Raw genomic sequence first — 14,939 nt, forward strand, 5'->3', positions numbered from 1 at the left:
ATGCTGCGCAGGGTTTTGAATTATGGGTAATGTAAGGTTGGGCTCGAGATAATTACATTATTTTGAGTACGGAAAGTTTATTATGAGTATGGATGGAGTAGAGCCGTACAGGTTAGGTAAGGTTGGATAAGGTAAGGTATAAATAATTATGGTTACATAGATTATGGTAGATGGGGAAAAGCTAGACAAGTTTAGGCAAAATCAACAATGTGAAATACAGAGAGAGTAGGCAAGGTTTTAAAATATATGGAAGTGGTCAATTCTTTTGATGTTTTCGGAATTGCGTTTGAGTTTAAATACGATATTGGCAGAGTGAGCTGATGATTGCTTGAGTGCTGTCTAATGTTGCAATTGATTAGATATGAATTGTGACTGTGAGTATTGGAATTCTTTACAGGAGTTGTTTTGGTGGAAGTGTGCTATTTTAATGATGGCTTTTTGAAATTGATTGTTTTTAGAAGTGATAAGATATAGAACTGTGAGTATATATTGTATATGCCTTAATGATGGAGTTGTTTGTGGTTAGTGAATTGTTGGTTATGATGTGAAAAGAGTGCGCTGGTGATTGAATTGATTAGGTGTGTTATTGATGTGATTTATATTATTATATTGAGCTGTTTGTATGCAGGTAATGTTGAAATTATATGTGTGAAAAGGGACTGTTGCGGCATGATTGTCCCTGATGTGCTGGTTTTTCTTTGTCTGTGCCGACGACGTTTACGGTTGTAATCACGAATTAGACGATGCACAGAGCAGCGTGTGTGCAATATCGGTGCGAAGCTCCAGCAGCCATGTCAGAATTATGTAAAAATTTGATATATCGTTATTATTTCGTACACAATGTAATATGCATGCATGGGTACAGAATTGTTTATTCTTAGTAACCTTTCATGTCATATTATAAGTCGTTTAATTTCAAGTATATTCCCCAAACTATCTCAGGGACTAATGACCGCCACAATCTGCAATAATAGAGAATAATGAGAATAATGTGAAAACGGAAATTTATGAAACGTCAATTATTTGTGAAGGGGCAAGTTTTAGGTTGAGAGTAACAACTACGACCACATAATGCCTTTAGTTTGGCGTACATTGAAGTGAAATTTAATGAAATAATTCATAATTTTGTTCCTTCAGCTTTTATTGATTAGGAATGTTTGGAATTCAGCCTTAATTTAAACAGACACGTTTGCAGTCGGTGTATCGATCATTTCCGAAAACATTAGATTAGTTTTTATATCTTCATATTATTTATAAAATTAAGTCCATGATACATTAATTGGTTGACAGGCAACGTCTTTTGATTTCCGCTTAATTAAACAAGTACATTTTTACGAGTATATATGACCAGTTCTCTGTAGTACATTGTGAGTTTAGCACTTGAGATCGTACCCAAGAGGATGTACGATGCCGATATCGTTACCCTCGTGTATATCCACCAGTTCCAGTCATTCCAGCTTGGGTTTAATGTTGTATTGAAAATCGTGTGGTGAAGCAACGATGGCTGTTATGCAGTGATGAATTGTATTCTATTTATGGATTTTCACAAGTGTGAGCGGGGGTCCATTGGTCCCCGATAAGCTCCACATGAGGCGTCTTTTCTCAGCTCTTGATAAAGTGTAGAAAAGCCTGCCTCCAATAGGATGGCTATCGCACGCATCTCCTGGGCTATTCATCCAATGGTTGTGCTCCTTTAAGAGCGATTCGAAGGTTCCTTTGATCGCTCAAAGCCCTCGAAATTGCGATGGCCGTCTCTGATACGAGGATACCAGAAGCTTATATACATTTTGCCTATTAATGGCAAGCACGGGAATAAAATCGATTGTGAGCTGATTTCATGACCTAAGACATACTTTTACGACGTTCGAGTTCACTCGTCTCATTGCAGGCGATTTAACTAATCATTTTGTCTAAATTGTAAATTAATTACCTTTACAAATGACTATGAACAAGCAGATATATTCTACTGTTAAATGATGCCTTTTCATCATCAACCATAACATATACATTTAAAATCTATGCAACTAATGTCCTTCAAAACTAGAAACGTGACGTAACTTTTCCTGAAATTATAACAACCTTTGTGTAGTAACAAAATGATGTTCCTAAAATTTTAAGCTTGTTTCACGGGGGTGGTCTACTGTGAATTCCATAGAGCGTGAGGCCATAGGCATCTAAAGCAGCACCAGTATTTACAGCTGTTAGGGCCACACCTTAGATTTAGAAGAGGACAAACAGTACAATTGGCACCCCGGAGCGCGTGATGGCCGATGTCAGTGCAGAAGGCAGGGGTTCTGCTGGACGACTGATAGATGAGATGTGCTGGTGGTCCTCCATGGAACGACGCTTCCAGTCGCTGCTTCCATACGGCAACGTGGCTCTAAAAACGTCACAAGTGGCGTGACTTTTTGGTGATGATAACCCATGGCTCTTTCTGACTTTATCGAGGTTCTAAAAACGTCAGAAGTGACGCTCAGCGTTGCGTTACATCCTGGAATGGGTAACTCGTGCTTCTAGTCGAGAATGCAGCTCCGAAAACGAATGTTCACGTAAGTTGCAATGGGTTTTAAATCATACGTCGGAACAGAGACGTTATATGAAAAACGCCATAGTAAATAACTTCCTGGAGGCGGTCACCCCAGGCTTCCAGCCGGCAATTTGGTTCTAGAGAGACTTCTGAAGTGACGTTCAGCGTGACGTTAATTTCTAAATAAGAGACTGGACGCACGAGTTAATAAACAAAATCGTACGTCGTAACGCAATTGCTTGCAGTTATAATGGATCACCGACTGGCCGTGACAGAAAAAATATTAATTGACCATCATTAACTAATCTTGATCTCTACAGTAAAATATGTTGAATTCCAAACCTAATATATGAATAACCATCGAATTGAAATCATCAAATCCCAGAATAACAATTGCATTTGCAAGCATCTGCAGCGCATTTGAAAAATATACCATAAATGCACTTCATAAGGTTCATCGTAAATTCACTTCATAAGGTTATCAATAATTAGATGAAGCCGCATATACTTTCTTTCTATTCATGCTTGTAAAGCACGACATACCACGTACTACCACCAAGTATTCAAATTTAATCAAGAAACATTTGTAGTAATTTTCATACTTCTATTTGATTGTCAAACATGATGTTTCAAAGAGATCAAAGTCAATGTTTCTTGAAATTTTAGATTCCATGAAGTTCACTAGTATAACAGAATTGATTCCAATTCAAACAGTAACAGAATCCTCTGCATCAATCCTTCGCCTGAAAATCAAAATATTTTGAGATATACCAAATTTAAGTGTCAAAAACAACAACCAAAGGAGATTGACCGCAAAAGTTCACAGTAAGATTCTTCCCCAGAGATTCAAAAGAATATATATTGACAGATCTTTTCGATTGCGGAGCAGGGAAGGATCGGTCGTTACTAAATTGCGGGCGAAAGCTTCGACGGAATACAAGCGTTCAAGAGCGAATCCACGGTATTTACTACAGGTCCCTGGAATGCGTGTAATGCCCTACACAGCCGAACGTCTTGTTTGTTCAACCTAATTGTGTCCAAGCTAGTCGATTAATTTTCTCGGTAGCCATGAGCACGGTTACTGCCGAGCTTCTCAGTACCCTAAATAGATCCATTAAAATTTCTCGGCCCTGGAACGTGCACAAGGATTTTCCAAACATCTCGCCGATGCCTGGAAAATCTTTCGTGTTCACATTAGAGTTGTTTGAAGAGTACTGCTATGGTAATAGAACTTATATAGCCCTGAATAATGTTACTTTGTGCACCTTTATACCCTGTATTCTGTTGTTATTCGTGAGCTTCAGATGTCTTGCTTTAATTATAGAGTCTCGCTTTCCAGTTCAGACTTGATTTCATATAATAGAGGCTTGTCCGTTTTATGAATATGATTTTGAAATAACAAAAAGGCTTTGCTACTCTGCTCATTTATTTGATAGTACAAATAAATAGCTTCGCAACGAGGATTAAATTTACCAAAATGGTAATTCAATATCATATTGTAGCCGTAAAAACAGTAAAAGCACAAAATGGATAATCAAATTATATGTATAAATAGGCTGGTAACTGTTTTCTCGACGTTTCAACTTACTTGATTTCTTTCGCAACAATTCAGTCAAATGAAGATAAAATTACTGTTTTAGAGCTTTCGATTTTGAAATAAAAACTTCTGAATAGAAGCACCAGCTGGTTTCGAACTGAAACGATTATTTCGACCAAATACTCGTTGAATTGAATTTATTTTCATATAATTCAGCTTCTATCTGTAGTATTGAATGCTTGCTCTTGTATTTCAGCTTCTTATTTGTAGAATTGAACGCTTGCTTTTTATTAAAACGTTTTTCTTAGCTTAGCTTCGCGTTTGTTTGTTTGTTTGTTTGTTTGTTGTTAAAATTGACAACGAAAATTAGCCCACTTCCGATTGCTCTAGAGATCTGAAATTCGGCATGCAGGCTATTTTTGCCTAACAATTCCAGATACAATCATAAAAACTTGCAATTAGAGACCTAAATTAGCTTAATCGAGTAAAGTATATATATATATAGTATATATATAGTATGACGTGCGGGCGCTGACGTTATAGACGAGCAGGCGCTGACGCTGCGTATCATCGATACGTACATCAAGTCATGCTTTTTAGTCTGTGCAGCAACGGACTAAAAAGGAGAAAATAAAATACTTAAAAATACTTTTTTAAAAACACGTTTTTCTTGTGGACTAAAAAGTAGAAAATAAAATACTTAAAAAAAAAACTTTTTAAAAAACACGTTTTTCTTGTGGACTAAAAAGTAGAAAATAAATTATGGCTTGCCCCAAAAATGTGGGTCGGGCTGTACGATCACCATCAAATTTCCAAAATTCGTGTGTTGTGTGCTTTTCGCTTTAATCATAAATCTGCCCTGTAGAATTGAACGCTTGCTCTTATATTTCAGCTTCTCATTTGTAGAATTGAACGCTTGCTTTTACATTTCAGCTTCTGCATGGTCTGTAGTATTGAACGGTTGCTCGTGTAATTCAATTTCTTAATTCTTGCATTGAACGCTTTATCTTGTAATGCTCTCACGATTTGTTGTATTGAACGCTTGCTCTTATTTATATGCAGGTTTTATTTGTTTTATGGAACTCTTGCTCTGATTACTCAACTCCTTACCTTAGTTAAGCTGATATAATAAAATTCTCCCTCTTACTCAAACTCGAACGCTACGTGGTGGCGCGAGGAAGTGGAGTGAAGCTGGCGACGTATAACGCAGCCAGCGTCACTCCTACCGCCGAACCCTGAATTATTGAAGAATAAATAGCCACGGTGAATAGGTACGATGAATGTGCGACTCTCAGTAATAAAGGACATAATGGGCTCTCTTTGATGAGTCTGACACCACTGATACCCATCTATTGAATAGGGTGAGACGTGAGTCAATAGGGGGCTGCTATTCTGTCAACCGCAAAAAGTGATCGCTGGTATAGGGTAGACGATTCAAAAGAGGACTCTCTAGTCAGCCAACATTTAAAGTGCACTAACTAGCACTCTCTGCCTGCCTTCCTTGCTAAATCACCGCACCAATAATGACATTCTCTACAGCACTTATCCTACTTCTCCAAATCGCCAGCCATAGATCAAGCGCAGAAGGCGTGCAGCGACACCCTCTAACACGGTTTCAAAGGGCGAGTGCTTGTGCGGTCTTTCCAAAAGTCATTCTACCAAGATGGATTACGCATGGATTGGCCAACAGCATCATTTGATTACCCCCTAACTTTGCAAGTTATCATATTTCTTCCGGCGACTATGATTTACGCTGATATGATCGTGATCTTTTCACAGCATTAACGTTCCATTAAAACTCCTTACAGGAACCTAAGCCTTAATTCATGGTCACTCAAATATATATGAGCTGCTTACTTAGGGGTCGATCGGGTGTAAATAATTACGTCGTTAGACAAGCTCCAGGAGCCTCTGAATAATAGGTTAATACTGTTTGCAGATGCATTGCTTGTTCAAGTTTCGCTGCACTTCGTGTATCAGATAATCTTAGGTAAAAAATCAACACCAGGCCGAGCGTTGCACGACCGCGTTCAAAATGTATTTTTTTAAATGAAAGTTTCAAGCAAATTAAATAGTCACAAAACATCAAGTCATCCTCCACGAGCATAGCTACAAGCTACCGAGATAAAACTTCTTTCAGTATATAATCATCCGAATACAGATGTATCTGGTATAGTCTTATAGAATAGCTTCAACGCCATCAAAAGCCTCTAACCAAAATAACTAAGATATATTTTATATTTTATAAAACCGACTCGTAATATTGGCCTTGCACAATAGCCTTGTACTTGATTTGAATAACCACGCGTTCTCTGAGTGTTCCTGCCGTGATTGACAGTCTCTGTGAAGGATGACAATGAAGTTGACGCTCCTGCATCAGATCAGAGGTCTCCTCAACAACATGATCGTGACCGATTGCTTCTCAAGCAGGATTAGGTTGAGGACAAAATTAAAATCTGTTTATAAAAAGTTATATTTAGATGCCAGATCGCGCCTCTGGTAATTCCTTCGGCGTAACAGTGCTGAAGTCTGATAATTTTTTGATTACCCAACTATATTACGATTATAATTTTCCTCTACCTATTAAATTGAGCCAGATTTTCTATATTATTCGTTGCTACTAAGAACATTTCAATAAAAATGTTCTAAATAGGTATTATTTATATATGTATATATTATTTATTACTTAGTACATTATTCTTATTTTTATAATTTAGAGATTCAATTAACGTGTTCTCGTTAAAAAGAAGAATATAGTACTTTTCAAGATATTGACGAGTCATACTTTCATAACCTAATGTTTCATTCTGACGAATAACGGTCAATTCTTAACCATCACCAAAATTATAGAGAAGTTTGTACTGATTCCATTTATCTTAGATCTGCCAAAATTCATAAACTCGTGTTGCTTTTTCCAGGAAAACTGCCAGAAACGAGCATCAAATCGGAGGACGAGCTCGATCCTCACAATCTAGACCACGCTGAAGACATCGACGTCGACGCCGTGTCCGAGCGAGAAGACAACGAATCCTCCAAAGAAGACGCATCCAGTTTGATCGGAACGCCCCGAAGAAATTCCCACAACTCGCACATTAATAAACATAGTAACCACAGCAGCAGTCAGAATGGACTTAGTAACAAGAGTCCTCGACATCACCAGAACCAGAGTCCGTCGTCGCCTGAGCCTATGGGAGTCGGCAAAGAAGACGACGAAGATAATCACTCACCGAACGGTGGCGCCGGAGGACGACCCATCAAACCGACTAAATTGGAACTGCGGGTACGAGGAAATTGTCAAGACTTGGAGTCCATTCCTTGTCACTTGGAAACCAAAGAACTCTGGGAAAAATTCTACGAATTGGGAACCGAAATGATCATCACCAAAACGGGCAGGTGAGTACCCGATAGGATTAGTTTCAATATGACTACTGAAGTACCTAATCAACAAATCGTGTTAAGTTTAGTTTATAGATAGTTTAATTTAACAGTTAATAAAAAGTATTAATGTCACTTATTTGCTTAAATCGCAAGTTGACTAAAAATTTAAAAGCAAAGAATAGTCCACAAAAATTCATATCTTTATAGAAAACGTTTCGGAGTCCAGCTCCATCGTCAGTTCGTAGAATCTAGAACATACATAGAAGGTCACAAGTTAATACAATTGAAAGCACAGAACACAATTAGAACCTAAATTTACAAGTAATAGGGCATAAAAACCTATCTATTCACAATTTCAAGGGGATAGGAGCTCACAGCTGAATTTAAACTGGGCCTANATCTAACATAACAAAGTCTGATTTATAGTCTGACATATTTACAGTCACATGAATTCAAGATTTGAATTATATAAACTCTCCATGCTTCAAACATCGAATGTAAATTTATGTAAATTTTTCAAATATAGCTTTCGTAACACACGATCTTCCCTTACTTTTCGTTTAAATCCCATTCCAGTTCGGCTAGTATTGCAATCCCAATAGTTTACCACAGAGACTGGCAAGTCCTTCATTGAAGGCTGTCGTATTTTGGATGAAGCAGTGGCGTTTGAGTTATCTATTGGAGAGAACAGGAGTAGCCAGCCACCCTTCGGTGGTAATTCACTCAATCTGTTGTTCGGGTGAGTGTGATAGCTGTCTCTTATACACATCTAGATGTGTATAAGAGACAGGTTCTAGATTCTACGAACTGACGATGGAGCTGGACTCCGAAACGTTTTCTATAAAGATATGAATTTTTGTGGACTATTCTTTGCTTTTAAATTTTTAGTTAATAAAAACTTTCGTACATATTTGGTAGAGGTTACCATCGTAAAATTAACTTGGAATTTATTTTCAATTTCTCAAAGTTCGAATTCGTATTAAAGACTTCATTTTTTAGCAAAATAGGTCTTCCTATGTTGCTGGATTTTTTACAGAAAAATCATTAAAAAATCTTGGTCATTACTATTAAAAGAACAACTCTACTTTCGATATTTCACGCGACACCAAATCTTTATATTCAAATCAGATAACGTGTGAAGCAAGGACCCGCATGCAGGCGTAAATGCTAGGATTGTGGTGTATGTCATTTATATCCTGGCTCCCTGCACGGCAGGAGAGCCAGCCCACTCTACCGAGCCAGAGTCGGCCGCTCTATTGGATTACGCTGAGTATTCAATTGGTCTAGAATACGGGAAGCTTCGTCAAGATAGATCGAGCTGCAATGGGAACCATAGATACGATTCCTCGCAGTTCTTCGATCCATTGAAGTCTTTCTTTGTTTCCATGGCGTTATTCGTGCGGTATTTACATCGCTTTTCCAGCAAGTGTTAGCGATAATTGTAGGGAGACTGGGACATGCACTTGTGAAGGATTCGTTTGAATAATTGCGGCAGCGCACATAAATTCATGGAAGAGTACTTATTTTTGGAACGGTAATAGCAATCTAGTGATGCTGTCATAGATTTATTTACGCACGTAATTGCATGCTTTGAGATGAATACCTTATAGTTTATATCAACAGAATATAATGAGAAATATCATTTCACCCACTCAGAAATTTTCACCGTTCTTAATAAATTTGAAAATACAAATCAGCAAAATAACTTAAATTTTAGACTAGCATATAATTATTTTTATGTAAAATGTCGAGCACGAATTGGTCCTGAATGCGTGTAGTCATCAGAATGAAATAAAAGAAATTTCGGACTGGCATGCATGCTGGGTCCGCCGCTATACATACAACAGTTTTTTCTGCACATTGCGCCAGCTGCCAAAGCTTGACCGTCTCTGCAAAAGTTCGTTTCTCGGGTGCAGATTTACGCAGCGAATCTCCAATTGAATTGCTCCAGATTGATTTTTGTCTCAACGCTGCCGACCGATTGGAGTTCTGTCCCGGAAAAAAACTCTCACAATATTTTTCGGTCATTTTGGAACCGATACGCTTGCTGGGACTGAAACATTTTAAATCGACTACTGCAGCGTTTTGAAATTCAAACGATGTATTGACTTAACATGGATTTTGCAGTAGGATTTTTTCAAGTTTGAAAAGAAATCACGATGGTCCTGAAATTTATAGTGCAACGAGTTCTGGTTGAGAACTTTTGAGAACCTTCATGCTTTAGAATAAATTTTAACATCCCATGGTAATAAATTAAAAGTACCGTGTTTCAAAAAGTAGAGATCTTGCAAATTTTATTGGGAAATTTTGAGATTAACGCAAAATTTTCAACTTTAATCAAGACTAACGCAAATTTTTCAATTTCTTGTTCATCAAGACGCTCTGATTAGAGAACGTGTACAAATAAAAAAATATCAACATATAAAGAATATTATGTCCAGGCTTCTTTGTTCTCCATGTAACTACAGTAAAACTACGCAGCGTTTTGATTCTGCAATTAAATGTCTTGCGCATCCACTCTGCGTAGCCCTCAGAAATACTGCAGCCAGTAACATTTATTTTCGTTTAAATAATAAAACTCGATTTAATTTTACAATTCATCACTCCGCTGTCATAATGAATAACGTTTCACGAAAACTAAAATTACTCTAGCAGGACAAGGGTCGGATATTAAATGTATGAGTTACCTTATATTAAATGATTCTCGCAGTCATCGTTCACTGACCTCACGCTAATATTTACTTTCGCGACGACGTTTCCGGTGGAAATATAACGATTATTTTCATTCCAGTCCTTATTATTGTATCCATTGAACGTTTGAAACACAAAATTATCCCATAGATCTCCGATATAATGGCAACCGTATTGGCAACTTCCGTGAACTATACATTACGCAAGTGTCCAGACTCATTCATCATAGAGCACTCTGGTTTATGGAGTTAGTTTTCTTCTGATCAGTTCACAGTTTTCGTGTTCAACTCATAATACACAGCTTACACCACTCATTCATACAGCTGGTTAATTGCGGAGCACTTGCAATTTATCCAGGTTATTCCATTCAAATATATACCAAATGACAAATATACCGGAGAGCAATTTATTATATACTAAATGGCAAATATCAAATATATACCAAATAAATTGTCGCTTTATTTGATTCTTTGATTCTTTGTACTGTCGTGTTACAGGAAACGATTTTGCAGAAATGCGCAAAATAGTCAAAGTAGCTATGTCAAAAAATTAGTGATTCAACGTATACATATAATGAGCCTCGAAAATATCACAGGAAATTAACAAATAACGTGAGAATAAAGCATGAGATAAGATATGAGTACAAGGTTAGTTCCAATGCACTTGCTAACTGAAATTTCAGAAAAGTTCCAAGCAGAACTGATTTATTTCTTGAATTTAATGCAAATTTGTCGTCTACGCAATTTAAATTTCCACTGATTTTAATTTAATTATTAATTTAATTTGCTCTCCATGAATTGTCTTTGCAACAGACGATAACATTTAAAATCTAACGTTTCTATGAAACTTGCAAACTCAAGTTTAAATATACTGAGAAGTGCCTTATAGAATTTTTGCTGCTTTCGACTCTGATCACGTACAGTTGATATTACATGAACCTCAGCTTCTGTTTCTTCAGGAGCATCATGTAGAATGATGTATATATCATCATGTACGATGATATATACGCTCCACAATATGATGAGGTTGGTAATATCCTCCATCATATGCTGAGGGTGGTGATGTTCTTTATCATATGATGAGATTGACGACACACTCTATCATATGATGACAGTGGTGATACACTCTATCATATGATGATGTTAGTGATACATGTTAGTGATATCATATGATGATGTTAGTGATAGAGTGTGTTATCACATGATAATGGAGGTGATATCCTCTATCATATGTTCTATTCTCGGTCACAGCTGTGGACATGTGGCCACGCGTGATTCATTGAAATAATGGGCGAATTATAGACGGCCACTAACTATTAGATGATCGGCCAGCAATAGACCGCACCACAGTGCATTGGTTTCACTTTACTGGAACAGGTGTTGCGCTGAAGCCAGCAATCAGCGTTCGTTTGTTCTCGCGTTCACGCTTCACCGGTGCCCTGCTGGTCCAATTTTGGGGAGAGCAGGCGTCAATAATGCTAATCTTACGGCCGTTACATCGCTTCAAAATTACTAATTCAATTAAGGCCGCCGAAATATGGCACGATGGGGAAAACCTCTCAGCGAATCACGTTTACGCACCAAGCAGAAAACTCGTTGTCTTGCCATTCAGAAAATAACATAACGCGAGATAACTGTAATCCATTTAAGGAAGTTCATGCCATGTATTATTTCAAGTCCAAATATAATTTACGGGTCCATTTGGATTTAACCACCTAATTTAGCCTATGATTTTCTATTTTATTTTTAATTGTCTACAGGGAATTTGTTCTCGATTGCTTCGATTGGCTACCCGTCATAATATGTCACTTGAATTCATCAAAAAATTACCCTAGTCGAGTTAAATAGTTCTTTTTAATCTTTTTTGTAAAGATTATAATAATTCTTCACAATTCTTATTGTAACAAATTTCGAAGTGAAACATTTAGTTAAAAGAAATTAACTTAACCAAGACGCACAGATCAATGCTTACAATACTTAATTTTCTTCATCATTCTGTACGTAAATTTCAAGGCGATTATTTAAAAATTGTTAAAATATCATTGTAAAATCTTTTAAGAAATCAGTCGATATCAACGCCTTTCTCTCCTTCCAATCAGGGCCTAAAATTTCGAATTGTATGCGGCGATTTGCGAAACTGAGTTTTGTGAAGCTATTTTTTTAATATAAATGTCGAAATTTCAGGGTGCACCCATGAAATTGTAATCAATTTAAATGATTGTGCCTGTTTTAAACAAAAATATGATCATTCGAAATTTATGTAAAACATCCGTGAGAAAAATGCTAATGCTAATGCTGAAGTCTTGACACAACAATTACATTCGCTAACGCAGTAAATCTGTAACTAGGTACGATATTAAACTATCTGGGATTTAATTTTGTTCTAACAAATGATTTCGCAATAACAAATTAGAAAGAATTAAATTAATACGTTAGAGTGCGATCAGTTTCAAATTATTATTATTATTATTTTTCCCATGATAGAACTTGATTTGAATTCGTCGTAATAAGGCTAATTGAAAGCTGATTTCCCGCACTCATCATTCATTACTAGTTATTGACAACATTAATCATAATTAAACGACTACACGATGTTGGAAAACACAAGACTATTCCATATATATTGCACAGGACGTAGCTACGTGTGTGTCTCACACACCGAGGGCTCACCAGCGGCGCATGTCTTGAGGGCAACAGGCGTAATGACGTCGCTGAGAGACACGTCTTGCTGTCGTGTCTCCGCCCTCAGATGGATGAGGGAAAAAACTTTTATGTTTACGCGAATGTTTTCGGTAACATATGTTCCAGAAAGATCAGCTATCAACCGTAATGTTGGTGTAAACAACAATAATTAAGCGTAATGTTGGTGTAAATAACAACAATAACCAACCGTAATGTTAGCGTAAACAACGATCAACCGTAATGTTGGAGTAAACAACAACAATAATCAACCGTAACTTTGGTGTAAACAACAACGATCAACCGTAATGTTGGTGTAGACAACAACAATAATCAATCCTTTTTTTATGTAAACTTTCACAGCGTAAGTGTGCCTTTCACTGAAATGCTGAAGAAACCAATATGAACAAAAGGGACATGATCTCAAGTACATTGATTTACTGAGAAATGCAAGCAGTGTTTTCCAACTATAATCGATGTCGTTATTAATTAAACATAAAGTAGCCGAGAAAACCTGGCTGCTGTGTCAACAAACTGTTGAGAATATTTGCACATATGCCTGGTGATCGTTAATAACATATATCTGGTCATGACACTCCAACATATATGACACTCCTGCAGTTAAGGGGACCGACTACCCTATAATTTTCAATTTTGGCGTTTTCCGGTTTTTGTGCTCATCTGAAAGCTGGAATTCTGCTCTTTCCAATGGTACCACTGCCATCGCTGTACGCCAATATTTACGTTCGTGACGTCTCTTTAAAGGGAAGCGGGTGGGAGAGTTCTTTAAGTAATTACATATAAAGTAATTAGCTGCTGAAATCTTTGAATATAGTTTCTACTTGAGTTGTGCTGCAGTTACATGCTTAGTCTCATCTTAAAGTTGACATTCTTAGCTTTCCAACGATACTACTGCGATCTATGTACGGCAATATTGACGCAGATGGCCGGGCTTTAATGGGGGGCGGGGGGTGGAGTTCCTTCACTAAATAGACCTTAGAAAATTACAGCGGCAAGACTACATATCTTGGTGTATCTGGCATCTGAGCTCAGTTACCCTCCTAACATTGTACGTAGAGGTGCACTACAAGTTGCTGCTAGCATCCTTGAGTGGATTAAGCTACAGAAGCCTGTAGTTTGGTATCCATGCTACATTGAGTGCCTATTTCGAGGCGCGCGGGACTTTGTCGCGCCGTCCTGAAAAGTTCAACTTATTGTCACGGAAAACCTATCTCCTCCTACAGTTTTCAAGCTACAGCAATGAGAGTTATATCATTCGATTCGTAAAGACCATATCTATCGACTTAGCCATCGTTTTTTTTTAATTTGTGCATGGTTCGTCTTATATATGGGGGAGAAGGGGGGGAGGGGGTGAAAAAAGTGAAAAAATGGGAAAAACGCGCATTAAAAAAATATGGGGAAAATGAAAAAAAGCGATGGCTAGGTCGATAGATATGGTCTTTACAAATCGAATGATATGTGTCTGAATGTTGTAGGACGATATTTCTAGGAGATAGATTTTCTATAGTACCCGTTTTTGTCCGTTTTCTATGAATATCACGTTTTCTACCAATTTTTTCGAAAAATTCATATGAGCAAAATGTTCTTATTTTTATATTTAACGTATGTATGTGAAGTTTTATGATGATCAGATAATAACTGTAGAAGTTTTTCCGGAGGGTAGTCGGTCCCCTTAAACGACTGTCTGTGTGGCAAAGCATCATTGCATGCAAATGCTTGGTCATTACACTCATGCAGTTGAACAACTGACTGCTTTTAGCAACAGTTTATTGCATGTATTTGATCATTACAATCGTGCAGTTAAAGTATGCAGTTTTCAAACGGCGTTTGGAGTAGATCCTTGAGCGATCGATCGTCGCTTGGCGTGTGGCAACATCCGCTCGGTTGTCTCCAATATCCTTCTAAATCTTGTCGGATTTTCTCTCGTGAATTCTGTCTATCCGAAGACTTGGAGGCTCTAGAACAACAACCCTCATTAAGTGGACTTAGCCCCGTCAAATCAAGTGAGCTAATACTTTCATCCTGCCAGGAGGGAGAGAAACGAACGCTGGCGAGATTTACTGGCACACGTGAGAAAGATCCCGGCTTGCAAGACGCGCACAATTTG

General features: G+C 37.5%; 1 protein-coding gene across 2 annotated transcripts in view; it reads left to right on the top strand.

The window, feature by feature from the left end:
* Nucleotides 1-14,939, top strand: part of LOC108670190 (T-box transcription factor TBX20) — a 70,075-nt gene that overhangs the window by 9,815 nt on the left and 45,321 nt on the right. For both annotated transcript variants that reach the window (XM_047880766.1, XM_018157658.2), the window contains exon 2: nucleotides 6,983-7,457. In XM_047880766.1, coding sequence (XP_047736722.1) covers nucleotides 6,983-7,457 — 475 coding nt within the window. The remainder of the gene's footprint in view (nucleotides 1-6,982; nucleotides 7,458-14,939) is intronic.

This window comes from Hyalella azteca, unplaced genomic scaffold, assembly GCF_000764305.2.
Source record: "Hyalella azteca isolate HAZT.00-mixed unplaced genomic scaffold, Hazt_2.0.2 contig6160, whole genome shotgun sequence".
Classification (NCBI taxonomy): domain Eukaryota; kingdom Metazoa; phylum Arthropoda; class Malacostraca; order Amphipoda; family Hyalellidae; genus Hyalella; species Hyalella azteca.